Consider the following 22,449-nt stretch of genomic DNA (forward strand, 5'->3'; position numbering starts at 1 on the left):
TTGAACTTCATTTTGTTAGTTTCGGCCCATCTCTCTAGTCTGTCAAGATCGTTTTGAATTCTGCTCCTGTCTTCTGGAGTGTTAGCTATCCCTCCCAGTTTTGTGTCATCTGCAAACTTGATGATCGTGCCTTCTAACCCTTCGTCTAAGTCGTTAATAAAGATGTTGAACAGAACCGGGCCCAGGACGGAGCCCTGCGGCACTCCACTTGTCACTTCTTTCCATGATGAAGATGACGCATTAGTGAGCACCCTTTGGGTTCGTTCGCTTAGCCAATTACAGATCCACCTAACCGTAGTTTTGTCTAGCCCACATTTTACTAGTTTGTTTGCCAGAAGGTCGTGGGGGACTTTGTCGAAGGCCTTACTGAAATCCAGGTACGCTACATCCACAGCATTCCCTGTATCGACCCAACTCGTAACTCTATCGAAAAAAGAGATCAGATTAGTCTGGCATGACTTGTTTTTGGTAAATCCGTGTTGACTATTAGCAATGACCGCATTTGTTTCTAAGTGTTCGCAGTCCACTTCCTTAATGATCTTTTCCAGAATTTTGCCTGGTATTGATGTGAGGCTGACCGGACGGTCATTGTTTGGGTCGTTCTTTTTTCCCTTCTTGAAGATAGGGACCACATTCGCCCTCCTCCAATCTGCTGGGACTTCTCCTGTTCTCCAAGAACTCTCGAAGATGATTGCCAGTGGTTCTGAAATAACTTCCGCTAGTTCCTTCAATACTCTTGGATGTAGCTGATCTGGCCCTGGGGACTTGAATTCGTTTAGAGAGGCCAGGTGTTCCTGGACAACTTGTTTCCCTATTTGGGGTTGGATTTCCCCCAATCCTTCGTCCATTCCATGTTGCTGAGGTAGAAGATGGCTTTCTTTTTGTGAGAAGACCGAGGCAAAGAAGGCATTGAGCAGTTCTGCCTTTTCCCTGTCCCCTGTCGCCATCACCCCATCTTCTCCTTGCAGAGGCCCTATCGCCTCCTTTTTCTTCCTTTTTCTACCAACGTAAGCAAAAAAGCCTTTTTTGTTGTTTTTTATGTCCCTGGCAAGCCTGAGCTCATTTTGTGCTTTAGCCTTGCGAACCTTTTCCCTACAGGTGTTGGCTATACGTTTGAATTCTTCTTTGGTGATTTCTCCCCTTTTCCACTTCTTGTGCATGTCACTTTTGAGCTTTAGCTCAGTTAGAAGTTCTTTGGACATCCATTCTGGCTTCTTTGCACTTGTCTTATTTTTCTTCTTTGTTGGCACTGTTTGCATTTGCGCCTTGAGTATTTCACTTTTGAAAAACTCCCATCCATCCTTAACTCCCTTGTTTTTTAATATTGGTGTCCATGGAATGCCGCTCAGTAATTCCTTCATTTTTTGGAAGTCAGCTCTCTTAAAGTCGAGAATGCGTGTTTGACTGGTCTTAGTTTCAGCATTCCTTTGTATTGCAAACTCCAGGAGCACATGGTCACTTGCCCCTAAGGATCCAACCACTTCAACTGTATTGATCAGGTCTTCCACATTTGTTAAGATTAGATCAAGAGTTGCTGATCCTCTTGTTGCCTCTTCTACCTTCTGGACCATAAAATTGTCTGCAAGGCAAGTGAGGAATTTGTTGGACTTTGTACTCTTGGCTGAGTTTGTTTTCCAGCAGATATCGGAATAATTGAAATCGCCCATGACTACTATATCTCTTCTTTGTGCCTGTTTGGTCAGCTGTTGACAGAAGGCTTCATCAAGTCCTTCATCCTGACTCGGAGGTCTGTAGTAGACACCCACGACAAGATCTTTTTGAGTCCCGGTTCCCTTGATTCTTATCCAGATGCTTTCTAGCTGGTTTCCCGGATTACAGTCTTGTATTTCTTCTGCAACGTAACTGTTTTTGACATATAAAGCTACTCCCCCTCCTCTCCCTTTTGTTCTATTTCTGTGAAAGAGGTTATAGCCCTCAATGGCTACATTCCAGTGATGGGAGTCATCCCACCAGGTTTCAGTGATGCCTATGACATCGTATGTGTGGTGCTGTGCTAAGAGTTGGAGTTCCTCTTGCTTATTTCTCATGCTCTGAGCGTTGGTGTAAAGACATGTAAGCCCCTGTGACCTCCCCTTGAGCTTTTTATTTGGGATTATTGTGCTCTCTGTACTTGGTCCTTGCTGTGTTTGTGCAGCCCTCCGTTTAGCCTTTTGGCGGTTCCCTGTGGTCGTGGGTAATATAGTGTTCGCCAGGCTGTTGTTCCCCTCCCCCAGTGGATCTAGTTTAAAGTGCGCCTGATGAGGTTTGTGAATGTTATTAATTAAAATACTAATCAATAATAATAAAGCTCAATAATCAATAAAAATATATTGTGCATGTTGAATGCACTGATCTTGACTATACTAATTATAGATATTAAATATTAATTAAATGATGCATATTAAATGATGTTTATAATAAGATCAATACTTTGCACATATATATAGTGCTGCCACATGTTTGATGCACTTATTGGCTATCCGTACTCATTATGGATATTAAGTAATCCAATTTGATAATGAATCATAATGGTAATATAACACATTAATAACGTCAATCATTTCCATTTTATGACACTTTGTTGTTCAATAACAAGTTGGACGCACAAAATAAATAAATATAAGCAATGCAAAACAATAAACAAACTAGAAAAATCCATGCTCATGTATAAGGAATGCAAATGTGTTTTTGCATTGTTCTGTGTATATATATATATATATGTGTGTGTGTGTGTGTGTGTGTGTGTGTATATATATATATATATATATATATATATATATAAACTACAGATCCCAAGGTCCCATACAATATATTATTATATTTATATATATTTATATTTATACCCTACCTTTCTCCCCAAAGGGGACTCAGAGTTTATTTTGTGCACAGAATTCTGAATATATGAATGAACTAGAAATCCCAAGGCTCCATAGATCACAGCCTGGGCAGCTATAAAAATAAATATAAGCAATGCAAAACAATAAACAAACCAGAAAAAATGCATGCTCATGTATAAGGAATGCAAATGTGTTTTGGCATTGTTCTGAATATATATGGGTAAACTACAAATCCCAAGGTCCCATTTATTATTATTATTATTATTATTGACACAACGACGTTGTATGACACAGCAAACAAGATAGATATGCTGGATTTCGTTTCACAAAATCACAAGTCGAACACTTCCCAAGTGTCTAGGACTGTGTGACGTATTTTCGGATGATGCGTGCAGATCCCAGTAAGGTGGCCTTTTGCAGTTGGCAGATCGTAATTTTGTCAATGTCTATTGTTTCCAAATGCCGGCTGAGATCTTTTGGCACGGCACCCAGTGTGCCCATCACCACTGGGACCACCTGCACTGGTTTCTGCCAGAGTCTTTGAAGTTCAATCTTGAGGTCCTGATAGCGGGTGAGTTTTCCTGTTGTTTTTCTTCAATGCGACTGTCACCTGGGATGGCAACATCAATGATCCAAACCTTGTTCTTTTCCACAACTGTGATGTCTGGTGTGTTGTGTTCCAGAACTTTGTCAGTCTGGATTCGGAAGTCCCACAGTATCTTATTATTATTATTATTATTATTATTATTATTATTATTATTATTATTATTATTTATATCCCATCTCATCTCCCCAAAGGAGACTCAAAGTTTATTTTGTGTACAGAATCCTGAATATATGAATGAACTAGAAATCCCAAGGCTCCATAAATCACAGCCTGGAGAGCTATAGAGGCTTCAAACCGCAATGCATTGGATGCATCAACACTGGAATTAATTCTGTGCTACGGAATCATGGGAGTTGTAGTTTGGTGAGGCAGAAGGTGAACAAGAAACTTATAAAACTACAACTCCCAATGTTCTCGATAACAGCCCCATACCGTCAAGCCATGACAAAGTGATATCAAACTTCATTGCCTTCTGGGAGTTGTAGTTTGGTGAGGCAAGGAGAACAGCAATCTTATAAAACTACAACTCCCAACGTTCTCGATAACAGCCCCATACCGTTAAGCCATGACAAAGTGATGTCAAACTTCATTGCTTTCTGGGAGTTGTAGTTTGGTGAGGCAGAAGGTGAACAAGAAACTTATAAAACTACAACTCCCAAAGTTCTCGATAACAGTCCCATACCGTCCAGCCATGACAAAGTGATGTCAGACTTCATTGCTTTCTGGGAGTTGTAGTTTGGCGAGGCAAGGAGAACAGCAATCTTATAAAACTACAACTCCCAACGTTCTCGATAACAGCCCCATACCGTTAAGCCATGACAAAGTGATATCAAACTTCATTGCTTTTTGGGAGTTGTAGTTTGGCGAGGCAAGGAGAACAGCAATCTTATAAAACTACAACTCCCAACGTTCTCGATAACAGCCCCATACCGTTAAGCCATGACAAAGTGATATCAAACTTCATTGCTTTCTGGGAGTTGTAGTTTGGCGAGGCAAGGAGAACAGCAATCTTATAAAACTACAACTCCCAACGTTCTCGATAACAGTCCCATACCGTCCAGCCATGACAAAGTGATGTCAAACTTTATTGCTTTCTGGGAGTTGTAGTTTGGTGAGGCAAGGAGAACAGCAATCTTATAAAACTACAACTCCCAACGTTCTCGATAACAGTCCCATACCGTTAAGCCATGACAAAGTGATGTCAAACTTCATTGCTTTCTGGGAGTTGTAGTTTGGTGAGGCAAGGAGAACAGCAATCTTATAAAACTACAACTCCCAACGTTCTCGATAACAGCCCCATACCGTTAAGCCATGACAAAGTGATATCAAACTTCATTGCTTTCTGGGAGTTGTAGTTTGGCGAGGCAAGGAGAACAGCAATCTTATAAAACTACAACTCCCAATGTTCTCGATAACAGTCCCATACCGTTAAGCCATGACAAAGTGATGTCAAACTTCATTGCTTTCTGGGAGTTGTAGTTTGGTGAGGCAAGGAGAACAGCAATCTTATAAAACTACAACTCCCAACGTTCTCGATAACAGCCCCATACCGTTAAGCCATGACAAAGTGATATCAAACTTCATTGCTTTCTGGGAGTTGTAGTTTGGCGAGGCAAGGAGAACAGCAATCTTATAAAACTACAACTCCCAACGTTCTCGATAACAGCCCCATACCGTTAAGCCATGACAAAGTGATGTCAAACTTCATTGCTTTCTGGGAGTTGTAGTTTGGTGAGGCAGAAGGTGAACAAGAAACTTATAAAACTACAACTCCCAACGTTCTCGATAACAGTCCCATACCGTCCAGCCATGACAAAGTGATGTCAAACTTTATTGCTTTCTGGGAGTTGTAGTTTGGTAAGGCAGAAGGTGAACAAGAAACTTATAAAACTACAACTCCCAACGTTCTCGATAACAGCCCCATACCGTTAAGCCATGACAAAGTGATGTCAAACTTCATTGCTTTCTGGGAGTTGTAGTTTGGCGAGGCAAGGAGAACAGCAATCTTATAAAACTACAACTCCCAACGTTCTTGATAACAGCCCCATACCGTTAAGCCATGACAAAGTGATATCAAACTTCATTGCTTTCTGGGAGTTGTAGTTTGGTGAGGCACCAGCACTCTATGGCAGATAAGGCGAAAAGGCCTTGCAAAACTACAACTCCCAGGACTCCAGAGCATTGGGCCATTCATTGCTTTTTACATTGCTCCTCCTCTTCAATCATCCTTAAAGTAATCTGTATTTCTGTATTTGAAGGAGGAGGAAAAGGAAAAAGGAAGTTGTTTGCAAAGAGGTCTCTGTCTCTTTTTTGCAACCTTTGCAATGCAAGGACAGGTGAGTTGCAAGCGAATTAACCAAAATTGTACTATATGGTTGGCTGAGATAGGACACCTTTGCTTTCTGATGTACACTGACTTTGTTTTCATGCACTGAATTATTTAAAATACAGTGTATTAAATTACCTTCAGGCCATGTGTTTAAGGTGTACGGGGAATATAAATGAATTTCGTGTTTAGACTTCGGTCCCATCTTCAAAATATCTCTGTCTCACAAACACACACAGTGTATTTATATAGATAGATACACACATAATATATATATACACATTCATATATAATGTATATATATAAACACAAATATATATACATACACTACACACACATCCACACACATAGTGTATATATATAAACACATAATACACACACACACATATATATACACACTCATACACACACATAGAAACTGTGTATATATAAACACACACAAAATGTATATAGACACATACATATACACAATATACATACACACATGCACACATATAATGTATATATATATAAACACATAATATATATACACACACATAAACACATATAGATACACATACATACACATATAATATGTATATATATAAACACACACATATATACATACATATACACAATATACACACACATACACACATACATAATGTGTTTTATATATATATATATATAAAACACACTTTATATACACACACACACATATATAGAATGTGTATATTGTATATATAAACACATACATACACACATATAATGTATATATAAAAGCGCACACATATATACACACACACATATACACATGTAGACACATATGCAAAATATGTGTATATATAAACAGAGAGATAATATATATATACACACATATATGTACACACATACACATGCACATATATAATGTGTGTGTGTGTATATATACACACAAACATATTTCTATCACAGTATTTTAGAAAGTTTAATTCTATTTTAATGTTTATAATCGTTACGTTTTTAATTGCATATTGTATTGTTTTTACCACTGCTCACTGCTTTGTATTTCTGCAAGAGAAAAAAGCGGTAAATAACAATAATAATAATAACAACAACAACAATAATGGTGGTTTTTCTTTCCTAAAGGAAACTCAAAGCAGCTCATGAGACTAAAGACACTCCTAAAATCACATAATATGTTGTTATGTATATGCAAGTACAGTATTCCAAAATCCAGCGTCCAAAAACCGATCTCAAATGCCATCCCATCCAACCCCATTCTGCCTTGAAAGAAGACACAATCAAAGCCTTCCCGACAGATGGCCATCCAGCCTCTGCTTTAAAAACTCCAGGGAAGGGGATTCCACTGCACTCCGAGGCAGCAGATTTTACTTATTTCAATGGATAACTTTTGCAATAAGGTTGTTGTACCCTTTCCCTGCACTCTACTCCTCAGCATTTAATATAATTTTATTATTTTTTTTCCTGGATGAAAGCAAAGTCTTGGGTTGGGTTATGTCATAGTGGATGAGTGGGCATGATCCAAAGCGGTTGGTTGAGCCGGCTGCCAAGTCATAGTGCTTTCCCTTCACTTTCAGACTGACCTGCAGCAGAAGTTGTCGCAGAGTCAATAATATCCTAAAGGCAGAAGAAAAAGAATAAGTCAGGATTTCTCAGCTTCGGTGAACTCCAAAACGTGAGTGTTCCCCAGCACAGGATAGCCAAGGCTTTTCCAATAAGGTTTCCATTGGTGCCAACTTGGACTGGTCAACCATCCTTTACATCGGGACAACTTGTTGTTGAAGTGTATCCAATTGTCTGGTGATGATGTGGAAAAGTGAACAGTGGTCATTAAAGAGCATATTCTAAGGATTATTTCTGCGTTAGATTTATTAAAATATTCCCGTGCGAACCGAAGTAACGGTGGAGGCATTACTTTTCATTCAACCCTCGTACATTGCAAAGATGGAATTAGCAGGAAAACAGTAGCTGGATTCACACCGCCATATAATGCAGTTTGAATCTGCATTATATGGTCAGTGTAGACTCATATAATGCAGGGATTCATTATATGAGTCTACACTGACCATGCAGTGCACATTCAAAGCGCATCATAATGCTATGTGGACTCAGGCAATGATATTTTCAAGATACAGTAGAGTCTCACTTATCCAGCAATCGCTTATCCAATGTTCTGGATTATCCAACGCATTTTTGTAGTCAATGTTTTTAATACATTGTGATATTTTGGTGCTAAATTCATAAATACAGTAATTACTGCATAGCGTTACTGCGTATTGAACTACTTTTTCTGTCAAATTTGTTGTCTAACATGATGTTTTGGTACTTAATTTGTAAAATAATAATCTAATTTGATTTTTAATAGGCTTTTCCTTAATCCCTCCTTATTATCCAACATATTTGCTTATCCAACGTTCTGCTGGCCCGTTTATGTTGGATAAGTGAGACTCTACTGTATGTCTAAAAGGTAGGAGGTAGAAAGTCCATTGAAGTTTTTATTTTATGATTATTCAATTTTAATGTTTGTATATTTGTATATTTTAAATTTTATACTAATGTTTTATGTCAAAGCACTTTGCGTCCCCTTTAGGGAGATAGAGCGGGGTATAAATATAATAATAATAATAATAATAATAATAATAATAATAATAATAATAATAATAATAATAATAATATAATGCTGGATTTTGTGTCTTATTATTATTGTTGTTATTATTATTATCATTATTATTATTATATCATTGCTGTGTCATATTGTGTTTTTGTATCAGTAAAGTAGTAGTAATAATAATGATAATAATAATAATAATATTTTGTGATACGAAATCCAGCATATCTATCTTGTTTGCTGTGTCATAATAAAATAATAATAATATAATGCTGGATTTTGTATCATATTATTATTATTATTATTATTATTATTATTATTATTATTATCTCATTTGCTGTGTTATACTGTGTTTTTGTGTCAATAAAATAATAATAATAATAATAATAATAATAATAATAATAATAATAATAATAATGCTGGATTTCGTATCACATTATTATTATTATTATTATTATTATCTCATTTGCTGTGTCATACTGTGTTTTTGTGTCGGTAAAGTAATAATAATAATAACAATATAATGCTGGATTTCATATCATATTATTATTATTATTATTATTATTATTATTATCTCATTTGCTGTGTCATACTGTGTTTTTGTGTCAGTTAAGTAATAATAATAATAATGGAGGTGGGGTATAAAAATAAAGGTATTATTATTATTTTATTATGACACAGCAAACAAGATAGATATGCTGGATTTCGTATCACAAAATCACAAGTCGGACACTTCCCAAGTGTCTAGGACTGTGTGATGTATTTTCGGATGATGCGTGCAGATCCCAGTAGGGTGGCCTTTTGCAGATGGCAGATCGTAATTTTGTCAATGTCTATTGTTTCCAAATGCCGGCTGAGATCTTTTGGAACGGCACCCAGTGTGCCCATCACCACCGGGACCACCTGCACTGGTTTCTGCCAGAGTCTTTGGAGTTCAATCTTGAGGTCCTGATAGCGGCTGAGTTTTTCCTGTTGTTTTTCATCAATGCGACAGTCACCTGGGATGGCGACATCAATGATCCAAACCTTTTTCTTTTCCACAACTGTGAGGTCTGGTGTGTTGTGTTCCAGGACTTTGTCAGTCTGGATTCGGAAGTCCCACAGTATCTTTGCTTGCTCCTTCTCCTATTGTTGTTGTTGTTGTTGTTGTTGTTATTATTATTATTATTTCCTAATTGGTTCTATCATAAAAGCATGGTAAATGTTTACTGAACTGCAAAAACTTTGTTTTTTGCTCTGCTTCCTGCTATAGCACATTTTGCTCTAGTTTTCCAGTGAATTATCTCGTCAAGTCTCAACCAATTCAACATAATTTGTGCCACAAAAATAAAGTTTCTGGAGTATAACGACGACATTCAAAATTAGGAGCACACGATTAAACAGGAAATAACACTTTCAAACCAGGAACAGAAAATGAATGCATTGCTTGCTCCAAAAAATACCAAATGCTGGGAGCGTTTTATCTCCTCCTAATCCTGGAATACTGTTTTCTTTCCCATTAGTAGGGATTTCGGAGCGGAAACAGTTGCCTGCATTACTGATAGGGTTTTGGTGCTGTCAATGTTGAAAGGGTGTGAGGAACACGGAGCCAGAGGGAGTGTTTTCTTTCCAAAATAACGGGAAATGGTTGAGCCACGTCCAAGCCTTGGGCCACAAATTTCCTCGCCTTTTGTGTGCCGGGAATAAGCAGGTGCAGAAAGTCTTTGGAGCGTGCAAGTGAGTGCCGGAGGCCCCGAAAAGGGGAAATTCCACATGCGTTTTCGGGATCAGCGTGACGTCATATTACCCCATTGTGGAAAGAAAGAAGGAGCAAAGGCCCCGGACCTTTGTTGCGCTCTTTCTTGGCAGCGCATGGCAGAAAGTTTTCCCAGAAAGTCGCCGAGAAGAATAACAATGACTGATCATCGTACTTTTGTCCAAATGAGAGAGCGGCCGTGTCAATAGTTTCCAAACACGATGCAAAACAAGGTTTCAAAGAAAAACATGCTCTCTTTGAACAACATTTCCAGGAACCTTCCCAGCCAGTGTGGGGATTTGGAAATTGTAGTTTTGCAAAGTAATTTCCAAACTTTGTACCACTTGGCAGAGAAACATGAGAGCTGTCTCAAGCTAATTTTCTCTATTTTTTATAATAATGCTAGCTTTGCCCGGCCACGTGTTGCTGTGGCTTATGGGAATCCTTTGTTGGCCAGCTGGAATAGCAATGAATAGCCTTGCAGTCTCAAAGCCTGGCTGTTTTCTGGAGTAGCTGGACCTTTTTGTTGTATGAACGTAGAGGCATGGATGAGGGGTTGTGCTGCCAAGTTTAGTTTTTCTGGGATGTGTAGTTTTGTTGTTTTGTCCTAGGCCGAAATTTCATTACCCTTTTATATATATAGATTTTTGCATGCTTTTTTTCCTCAAAAAGCCTGGAACTTCTGGGTGTACTTCTCCATTGCAGAATTAATGCAATTCGATACCACTTTAGCAGTTATGAGTTACTGCTGTGGAATCCAGTGCAATTCTTCCAACAAAAGTTGACCATAGTTGTGCTAGAAGGACCTAGAGATTCTTAGAGAAATCCTCTCATTATATATATATATATATATATATATATATATATATATATATATATGTGTGTGTGTGTGTGTGTGTGTGTGTGTGTGTGTGTGTGTGTGTGTGTGTGGTGTATATACCATATATACTCGAGTATAAGCCGACCAGAATATAAGCCGAGGCACCTAATTTTACCACAAAAAACTGGGAAAACATTGACTCCAGTATAAGCCGAGGGTGGTAAATTTCAGAAATAAAAATAGATACCAATAAAATTACATTAATTGAGGCATCGGTAGGTTAAATGTTTTTGAATATTTACATGAAGCTCAAATTTAAGATAAGACTGTCCAACTCTGATCCAATCATTATTCTCATCTTCTTCAATGTAAATGTGCTTATGTATCCTTTTAATAATTATAATAGAGTAAAATAATACATGTAATAATAAATAAATAAATAAATAAATACAGGAAAATAATACATGTAATAATTAATAAATAAATAAATAAATAAATAAATAAATAAATACAGGAAAATAATACATGTAATAATAAATAGAGTAAAATAATAAATGCAATAATAATAATAAGATCAGAGTGAAATAATAAATGTATTATTAATAATAATAAAAATAGAGTAAAATAAATGTAATAGTAGCAACAATAATAGAGAAAAATAATAAATGTACCATATATTCTCGAGTATAAGCTGACCCAAATATAAGCCAACCAGGACCCTCACCCGAGTATAAGCCGAGGGGGGCTTTTTCAGTCTTAAAAAAAGGGCTGAAAAACTAGGCTTATACTCGAGTATATACAGTATGTATGTGTGTGTGCATGTATGTGTGTGTGTGTGTGTATATATATATATATATATATACACACACACACACACATATACATACACACACACATATACATATACAGTAGAGTCTCATTTATCCAACATTCGCTTATCCAACGTTCTGGATTATCCAAGGCATTTTTGTAGTCAATGTTTTCAATACATCGTGATATTTTTGTGCTAAATTAGTAAATACAGTAATTACTACATAGCATTACTGCCTATTTAACTACTTTTTCTGTCAAATGTGTTGTATAACATGATGTTTTGGTGCTTAATTTGTAAAATCATAACCTAATTTGATGTTTAATAGGCTTCTTCTTAATCTCTCCTTATTGTCCAACATATTCGCTTATCCAACATTCTGCCGGCCCGTTTATGTTGGATAAGTGAGACTCTACTGTACATACACACACACACATTATCTTAGGTACCCAGCATTGCCCGGGTTATTTGAAAATGTCATTGCACAAAATGCATAAGGTTATGAATTAATTACAACTGACATCATGCCAGGTGAATCCCGAGAAACTCCGTCAGTACTTAAAGTTTGTTATGTTGGGCAAGACTGCTCAGGATGCATCATGGATGGGGTTCAATGTGTTCTCTGGCTGTAGGGTAAACTACAACTCCCACTATGGTGACTCAGTCCCCTCAAACCCCTCCAGTAGGTTGAGTTAGTCACAGGGGTTCTGTGTGCCAAGTTATTGTGGCTGCTTGGATTGTATTTTTTTAAAATAATTTTTATTCAGGTATTAAATGATTTACATAAAAAGTATATATATGTTTAGTTAAGAGCTTGGATTGTATTTTTAAATACGCAAAGCAAAATACAGTAAACGCAAGATGTGTAGCTGAGGAAGAGAAAGTGCTACGGCAAACAGAAACCTTTTACCACTAGAGGGAGCACTTCATCTATACTGTATATATATATATATACAGTATATTGTTTATTGGATGTTGATCATACACTTTGTAACAAAATTTGAAAAAAAAATCTGTTCCTGGTTTGAAAGTGTTATTTCCTGTAAAATTGTGCAGCCCTTGCTTTGAAAGTTGTTGTTCTCCTCCAGAAACTCTGTTTTGGTGGCTGAGGGTAGTGCTATTATTTCCTTCAGTCTAGGCACTTCGTTAATGAAAATAAGCCATCTTTAAGCCGTCAATGTGCAGACCGCAACAAAGTTTTTGTAGTTTTAATAAGCTTGTCCTATGATTTTATGATATTTATTTATTTCAGACATTTATTTATTTCAGCCTCACAATCAGCAGTCATTAGATGCTAGAAACATAGTATTTGAAACAATTACAATTAAAAGCACACTAAACATTAATTTAAAACATCCATATAAACATCCATTTAAAATTAGGAAATGACACTTATAATTCAGGAACAAAAACCATGTTTACATAGTGAAATAATAGCAGAGGTTGCAAAGTGCTGTAGGTCTGTTTGCAGATAGTGACGTATTTAAAATATTTTTCATATCTTTCTTGTTAAAATAGTGGATATTTTGATGCCCACGAGCTTCTAAAAATGCTGCAGTAGCAATTAGTTGTGAAATTGGTGATTGCAAAAACCATCTAATTGTTAGGAATGAAACAACAATAGGTTCCCTATATTAGACCCAGATAACATTTGTATGGAAGAGTAAGTTATGCATTTAGGCAATCTTGGAAGTATGGGAACGAGTTCGCAATCTGCGCTGGAAACTGCAAGGACTGGGATTTTCTTCCTCCAGATTAATTGAACTTCAGTTTTTAATTGCATCGTTTAATCGGTTCTGAAAGCCTCTTTTCTAGTTTCCGGAGTCAGAGCTCTATTCATTGACCCATATTTTGGTGCCTGAGCAAATCAGTGTGTGTTTTGTTTTGTCTTACGAAATTGGCCATGAAAACCCATGAAGGCATTTAAGATAGTGTGTTTTTGCAAATATGGGGCATTCCTGTCTTTTTTTCTTTTCGTTGCCATATTCTTCCTTGTTTGCAGTCATATTTCGCCCTTACTCTTAATAGGCACAAGACTAGCAATTTCAATCAAACACAGAGCGACACACTCCCAAAATTCCCAAATGCATAATCAAAAAATCAGTGATGAATAATAAAACGGAAGAAGATACTTTTTTTAATATGAATATTATTTTACAATATTATACAACTTGTAAAATCAACAATTTCCAATAAATGCCTTACATGACATACAGCACCTATTGAAATTAACTTGTCCCACCCCTCCTATAACAATAACCACTGAAGGACTTTCCACCTTAACCTCTTACCTTAGGCTCTACCTACACATATAAGATCCAGATTATCTGCTTTGAACCAGGAGGTCATGAGTTCGAGCCCCGCTCGGAGCCTATGTTTGTCTTGTCTTTGTTCTATGTTAAAAGGTATTGAATGTTTGCCTATATGTGTAATGTGATTTGCCCTGAGTCCCCTTCGGGGTGAGAAGGGTGGAATATAAATGCTGTAAATAAATAAATAAAAATAAATAAATATATATATATGGGACAGCTCAAGATCAGCCAGAGTCTCTATTTCATGGGAGTAGAGATGGATGATTGGCAGTTGGTACCCAAGTTCAGAGGAGTGTGATGCTGGTTGCCTAGCAACAAGCATCTTCTGTCCTGGACTGCTTCTTGGACCATAGACTGGCATCCTTTCAGCTGGGAGGTTCTTATGAAAATACTGCCCATTTCTATCCTTTCGCAAGTATCATCCGGATGTGGAGTCCTATATACCTTGGGATTAATATGAATCCTTAGACTGACTCAAAATCTTTATTTTCTCGACCATAGAGTGCCATAAGGACATATTTTATATTCACTTCTGTTAGAAGGCAAACTAATTCCTTCTCTCTTCCAGAGGTTTCGGGAGCACCATGTATTTCGCAGACTATCACGGCCATGGCGTTTCTCATATGAGGTAAAATTGGGATTAGTAGCAACATAAGCAAAAAATACAGGGAGAAGTTTGCACATTAAAATGCCCTGAATCAAATAGGTAGCGATTTGGTGCCCTGTTGAGGCATCCACTTCACTTTCTTTATTGATACACCTGAATAATATACCCATAATAATAATAACAACACTATGTAACACTATGATTTTACCTATCTAATAATGTTTTGAGATATGGCAGGCTTTTTATATACCTTACGTTTGTGTTTTTAGAACAGAGCCTTTGAGAAAGAAAATCAAGCTGGAAACAGAAGAGAGAGTATGCACAAGTAGGGATAGAAGCACTGTAAGTATGCGGGGATTTCAGGCAGAATATGGCATATAATAATAATAATAATAATAATAATAATAATAATAATAATAATAATAACAACAACTTTATTTTTATACCCCGCCCCATCTCCCCGAATAATAATAATAATAATAATAACAACAACTTTATTTTTATACCCCGCCCCATCTCCCCGAAGGGACTCAGGGCGGCTTCCATGGGGCCTAACCCGATAAAACAATCAAATATCAATAACACGGCAATAAAACAATTATACCAATAAAAACATAAATATCAGTAAAACAATCGTTAAAATCGACATGAAGCATACAATATTAAAACAGGAGACTAATTCATAGAACCCAGTACAGAATGTGCCGAAATGGGGAAGGTAATTTCACAGTTGAAATGGACATGTGCCGTCCGCCGGACAATAAAAAGCTATAAAACTGAAACGTGCTGTCCTTTATCCGGGCGAACTGCAAATCCCTATAAGCTGTCCTATAGATATTGAACGACTGAGTCTGGATAACTTCAAAAAAGGATGTTTATTCATACAAGGTTGTAAACCTGGCACAGATCTTAAAGTTGCAGAAAATGAAACAAATTTCTATAGGTTTTAGTCACAGAATTATCCCTGGTTCCAGAAGGCAAAAGTGATTATAAAACCACTATACCCTAATCACGCTGCCTATATTAGAAGGAGAAACTCTTTCCTTCCCTATCTTTACAGCAAAGATTAGTTCTAGAAGCGATGGAATAACTCTGCTCCTCTAACCAGATTTCCTATTCCATATCAATATAATTCAATACTTATCTAATTTGGATAGGCTTAGATTGGCCTGGTTTTGAGGATGATTTGTCCCAGTTAGCTTTGCACAGCTCCAGCACGTTGGAAGACTATAGCCAGAATGAAGCTCCAAAATGGAGACTAGACCCTGGTAAAAAGGGCGGTCCTAAGATGTTGCACTCTTTGACCAATCACTGCAAAGAAAACTGCAGCCAGCTCTTGCAGATTCCAAGCCACCTTTCCTAGGCCTTTGCAGCCAGAGGCTCAAACAAAATGTAAAGGAGGGAAAACAAACAAACGACCAATAGGTAAGGCAAACCATCGTTTTGGGGGACGGAACACTCCCCGCTAAATTCCCAGGATGTGGGAATTTACCAGTCAAAAACATACAAACACCTTTGTATACACAACAATACAAACACTAGAACTTTAAACATCTCCAATAAGCAACACGAGGTCACTAATTGGTCTGTCCAGGACAGACATTTTGTCCTTACTATGAGTCTTTACTTGAACTTTTCTAACCTTACCGTCAGGGCAAGGAAAGGTCTTTAGTGTAATGCCCATAGGCCAGGCATAGCGGGGCAAGTCTTTGTCCTTTAGCAACACAAGGTTTCCCGCCTTGAAATTGTCCTTTGGGGTTTGCCAGAGTCTTCTGGTTGGAAGCTGGCTTAAGTATTCGGCCTTCCACCTCTTCCAGAAGTGGTTGGCTAAGGTCTGCACATGCAAAATTGGTGCCACAGTCCGACCAAATTGACTTAATTGGCCCTCTGAGGGCTATGAACCTTTTCAATGCGTTTATGAATGATGAAGTGTCCATTCCCTCTGCAACCTCTATATGGACAGCTCGTACTGACAAACAAGTAAACAAAACCGCACATCTTTTGTTATTTACAACACCACCCCTGGTTTTCCTAGTGACAACCTCCCAAGGACCAAACACATCGATTCCCACATGGGAAAGGGGTGGGTCTGTCAAAGTCCTATCCTGAGGTAGTTCTGCCATTAACTGACTTTGACAGTTACGTCTGAGTCGCCGACATTTGACACACTTAAAAATAACACTGCTGACCAAACTTTTAGCATTTACCACCCACAGGCCTTCATTTCTAAGGGTCGCCTCAGTCAGAGTTCTACCCTGATGATGGATCCTTTCATGGTGATGCCGAACGAGCAGCAATGCAGTGTGACTATTAGGGGGTATGATGATGGGGTTTTTTATGCACGCCTTGAGTTTAGCTTTGGCTAACCTTCCTCCAACTCTCAAAATACCCTCCTTGTCTAGAAATGGGTTTAACTCATTTAGAAGACTTTGATTAGGGATGTTGAGCCCTTGCTCTAGCCTAGCTATTTCCTGCTTGAAAGCAGATCTCTGTACTGACTTGAATATGACGCTCTTAGCCTTTATCATATCCTGGACCTGTAAAGGCTCACTATCTTTGCAAGCTAAACGATGTATAAGCCTAGCTACTGCTCTAAGAAGACTGTGCCACTCCGAAAAACATTCAAAACGGTGTGGTTCCAGGCAAGATCTTTGGCCCATCTTGATTTCTGTGGTCATCTTGCAAACTTTCACCTCTGCACTTCGTGAGACTTGAGCATTCATAATGTCCGAAAACCTTTGCTCATCTTTCGAGAGCGCTATGGCTTCGTCTCTCTCAGAGACTTTGAAGGTGGAGGAATACTCTGGAGTTATTCCTTGGCAGTAGACTGAGATGTGACTTAGGCAACTGCGCACAAGTGTAGGACGTCCACCTTTAAGCACCTGTGCTTGATTGGAGTCCAACGACGATGGTGGGTGCATCTTGTTTATGCACACTGGGCCTGTAACTGTCCAGCCTAGTGGTAGCAGCTGAGCAATGGGCGCCCCTGGAGGTCCCTTAACTTGGTCGTTCACATAGAACAAGTTCGGACAGTCCGCACCAAGCAGAAGGGCAATGTCCACATCTGGCTGAAAGGCTGGTATGGCATTCTTTAACCGTCGCAAATGTGGATGAGCCTCCACAACTTCTCTAGTTACAATTTGTTTTTTGTTCCGAGGGATGGAGGAACACTCAATCAGGTCTGGCAACTTGAACTGTCTCTTCTGGTCGCAAGAGGAGACAACAAAGCCAGATGCTATGCGACCCTGCAACTTCTTCTTCCCTACACAGGTGGACATGGTGTAGTCGACCGTCTGGGTATTTATGTCAAACAGTTGGAAAAACTCTGGAGTCGCCAGGGAGGCGTCGCTTTGTGAATCCAAAGCCACGTAAAGTCTCTTTTTAAGCCAAGGTCTTCTGGCTGGATATACATCTGCTAGGCAGATGGGATGGCAGACTCTGAACTGGTGCACGTCAGAGCATAGTTCAGTACAGGCGACCGATGGAGCATCCTCCTGCATCCGTGACGCGGCCTGCATGTTGGTGGCTTCAGTAGATGACCCTTCTTTGGAAGACGTGTCCCCTTTGGCGCGGGAGACAGCGTCAGAATTGTGCATCGCGGTGCAATGCTTAAGGCTGTTACACCTTGCGCATTTGACGTCCTCTTTGCAGTTGGATGCAAAGTGAAGAGTTGCTCCACAGCACCTAAAACATACGCCCAGCTTCTGTACAATCTGTTGTCTTTCTTTATAAGGCTTCTTGCCAAATTCCCGGCAGTTGGCCAAACTGTGAGGCTTTTGGTGAATGGGGCAGAGCACCTCCTTCACCTCTGACTTGGATTCGTTGGCCCTGTGCTGAGTTTCAACAGCCTTAACACTAACCGGTCTTTTGGCCTCTCTGGATGGTTTTTTCTCCACTTTAGGTGCCTTCTCTGGCTGGGTCCCTTGGTATAAGGTGGGGAGGCCCGTCTGTGGATCATTCCTTTCTCTGGCTGCCCTGGTGATGAACTGGACCAAATGAGAAAATGGAGGGTATGCCTGGGAGTGGGCCTCCTTGTAGTTGAAGACCTCCTGTCCCCAGCGTTCTTGCAAAGTGAAGGGCAGCTTGGTCAAGATCTGCCTCTGGGACAGGTGCTGATCGAGGCACTTCAAACCGGGCAGTTCTGGATTCTCCTTGGCCGACTCTAATTCCGCAAGGAGATCGCTGAGGTCCCACAAGAGTTTGAAGTCTTTGAGTTTTAAAGCTGGGAACCTTTGGAGCTTGTCCATAAGAGATGCTTCAATCTCTGTGCTGGCCCCATACCTCTGCTGCAACCTGGCCCAGGCCTTTTCCAGGGCTTTGTCGGGATCGGCTACGTGGGCTGCGTAGATCTTCTTAACTTGTGAGGATGAGGCTGGGCCCAACCATGCAGCCAGAAGAGTCAGTTCTTCCTCAGGCAATAACTTTAAGTCTCTGATTGCTCTCTGGAAGGTGGCCTTCCAGAGAAGAAATTCCTCAGGCTTGTCCGAAAACTTTTCGACACCCTTGTCCTTAAGATCTCTTCTGGGGCTTCTGATGATGGAGACAAGCTGGGACTCTGGCGTCGAAGGGAACAATTGAGGAGTTTGCTGTTGTGGAGTGGACTCCCACCGTGTACCTTGCGTCAACCTTTGGCCTCTTGGAGGGATGACATCGACCACTGACGAATCGATGGTTCCCTGTGCAGCTGTCTGTAGGGGCCAACTAGCACTCGGCCTTGAGGCCCTGATTGACTGACCTAGGGTTTTAGCAGGAGGCACAGGTAGCTCGAGCAAGGGTGAGCTCCCCGCTATGACGCTCTGCTCTGCAGGAAATTCAAAAGTGACTTTGGGGCCCTGCTCTGGGTAAGGAGAGAAGTCTCCCTGTTCCTCATCCGAAAACTGGCTGTTCATGCTGCCAAGGTGCGCAAACACTTTGGCAGAAGGATCCTGTATTGGTAACTGGCTTACATTTTCTTCTGTGAGTGGCTCAATTAGGGCCTTGGCCAAAGTCTCAGCCCTTACCCTTTTGGCTGCGGCATCCATCTTTATTCTAAGCATCTCTATACGAGCCTGTTCTATTTGCATTTCGCTTTGTCTACGGGCCTGTTCTATTTGCATTTCGCTTTGTCTTTGGGCCTGTTCCATTTGCATTTCGCTTTGTCTTTGGGCCTGTTCCATTTGCATTTCGCTTTGTCTACGGGCCTGTTCCATTTGCATTTCGCTTTGTCTACGGGCCTGTTCTATTTGCAGTCGTTGCTCTTCTTCTTTAAAGGGAAGTGTTCTGCCTCCATGCTTAATTAAATGAACTGGAAGGACTCATAGCACGAAGGACAGATTGGAGACTGTAGTTGTGAAACAAAATATTTTATTAATAGACAAAATTGATCTCTTTTCCTCTTGATGCCACTATGAAGTCTCTTGTGAGGAAAGAAATCTTTGAGTCTATGCAGTTCTGGATAGATATTGCCACAGAGTATAAAGTCTTGTTATGACTGGATTCTTTGTATCTTTGAGATGATTTCAATGCAGTGTTGTTGACATGGCTTTCTCTATTGCTGTAGTCTATGGCTTTTTAATCTAATTTGAATACAGTTCCAACGTGACGTGAATTTCTGTGATCCTTTTACTTCCTACACTTCCTTCCAGTGCTTCACCAACTGACAAATTCTAACTGACAAAAATAACTGCCATTTCAGGCTGGCAGGGGCCAAGGCTAAGCTCCGCCCCTTTGGAACCTTAAAGAGACAGGGCAGCAGGTAATGTTTTGCCTGCTCGTGGCATGACACTCCCCACCTAAAACTTATCAATAAGTTTTACCCCCTTATTAATAACAAATAACTAATACAAACTATCAACTAATCTAAAACAAACTATAACTGTTCTAACTCGTAGATTCATCATCCCTTGGACTTTCTCTGGTGTTTCATCCTTCAGCTCTCCTACAATCTCTGCAGATTGATCTGGATGAAATGGCGGGATGAAGTATGTGGTTGGCCTTCCAAAGTCCAACACTTTGATGACCTTGCGATCCTCCTTCATGTGGACTAAATCCTCTTCGGTCAAAGCTTACCTTTAATTCTGGAACATGGAAGGCAAACCTGTCCTCTGCGACGCTGCAACACCCGTTCAGGCTCCCCTGGACTGGTACAAGCTCTTGTCTCAACTCCAACACCTTCGCTCTCTGCTGGGCACTCTTTCGAAAGCTCCGCCGATCCTGGCACTGCTGCTTCACTCCATTTAGCTGTTGCTGCAGTTTGGTTACAACTGCTGCTATCTTCTTTAGCTTCTCCTCAGAATATGAAGGCTTTATTTGAAGATCAGCAACCTGCTGTTCTTTGACCAATAGCCTTTTACTAGATAATTGTTTCTGCTCTTTTAGCTGACCATGAGCTTCTTCAAGTTGATACTTTGTCTCCGAAGGTTTTTGAAGTTCTTGCTCATATACAGCAACTTCTCGGGGTTCTTTGGCAAGTTCAGCTCTTAATCGATTGGTGGTAGCCTGTGAGGTCATATATTCTGCTTGCAAATGATTACACATATCTGAGACATCAGAGTGGAAGTTTGTATGACTCACTATCATTTGTGATAATGCAGGATCACTTCCAGTGTTCTTGTGGCCATCTATATTATGCTCACTGTCCTTTTGAAGTTGTACTTGGCTATAATTTAGACAATTAATACTCTCTTTGTGATCAGCCATCCATTCTTCTTTGGTAACCTTTGCTGGTAGGGCGAAAATGTCGACACCAACATTGGTGGGTGGTTGCACTATTGGAGATATCATTGCAGCATCTATAGCTTGCTGTACAGACACTTGAGCTTCCGGGTGGTCAAAAGGTATATCTGATTTTGCCCTCTGAGTTGAGGAATTGGTTTGAAGTGCAGTCTGCGATGTGGACATATCTTCAAATTCATCTTCTTTTATGACAGACTTTGAAGCACTAGGCTGCTCTGAACTTCTATTATCAGTATGATTGTTTTCTTCATATTCGATAATATATGACTTGCCTGCTGGTTCTGGGGCGCTAACACTGTTTGCATGTGAGAGGAAACTTACAAGAAGTTCCTTCTGTTGATTATTTTCTTTGGACAAAACTATTAGGTTGTCATGATCTGTAGTCCTAACTACTGAAGATTCTAAACTCTCGGTGTTTTGGAAACGTATTTGGATGTGATTCAAACAATCTAACATCTGTGTAGGACGTCCATTTGGCATGAAGCCTGTGCAAAAGGTTCGAGCATGAGAAGGCAACCTTTTGCGGTTTAAACATACTGGACCTAGGATAGTCCAGCCTATCTCTAGTTCTTGAGCTATTGGTGCTCCTGGTCGACCTTTTATTTGCTTTTTAACTGAAAACAAGTCTGGACAGTCTATACCAATAAGCAAAAGAATCTTTGCGCCAGGGTCGAATCTTGGTAACTTATGTGCCATGGATCTTAGGTGTGCATGACTCATAGCTATTTCTCTTGTAGGGATTTGTCTTTCATCTTTAGGTATATTTTGGCATTCTATGAACGTTGGTAACCTAAATTGTTTCATGCCATCAATAGTCCGGAGGATGAATCCAGATGCTACTCTCCCCACCATGACCTGATCTCCACCACAAGTAGTCATAACGTATTCTACCTCTTTTGATTGAATTTGAAAGATGTTAAAGAATTCAGGTGTTGCTAGGGAGGTGTCACTTTGAGAATCTAAGGCAACGTACATGCGTTTAACTTGATCTGGAGAGTTTTCAGGGTAGACATCTACCAAGCAAATAGGATGACATGTTCGTTCTTTTCCTGCTTCTCCACACAAAGCTGTGCAAGTTGATGTTGCTATC

The 22,449-nt window shown here is 39.5% G+C and overlaps 1 protein-coding gene across 1 annotated transcript in view; it reads left to right on the plus strand.

The window, feature by feature from the left end:
* Positions 1-14,392: 14,392 nt before the first annotated feature.
* Positions 14,393-22,449, plus strand: part of top1mt (DNA topoisomerase I mitochondrial) — a 48,686-nt gene continuing 40,629 nt past the window's right edge. Inside the window, exons 1-2 of the mRNA XM_062979940.1 lie at positions 14,393-14,666; positions 14,915-14,987. Of these exons, the coding sequence (XP_062836010.1) occupies positions 14,623-14,666; positions 14,915-14,987 (117 nt within the window). The 5' untranslated portion in view covers positions 14,393-14,622. The remainder of the gene's footprint in view (positions 14,667-14,914; positions 14,988-22,449) is intronic.

The sequence above is a fragment of the Anolis carolinensis genome, chromosome 4 (assembly GCF_035594765.1).
Source record: "Anolis carolinensis isolate JA03-04 chromosome 4, rAnoCar3.1.pri, whole genome shotgun sequence".
Lineage (NCBI taxonomy): Eukaryota > Metazoa > Chordata > Lepidosauria > Squamata > Dactyloidae > Anolis > Anolis carolinensis.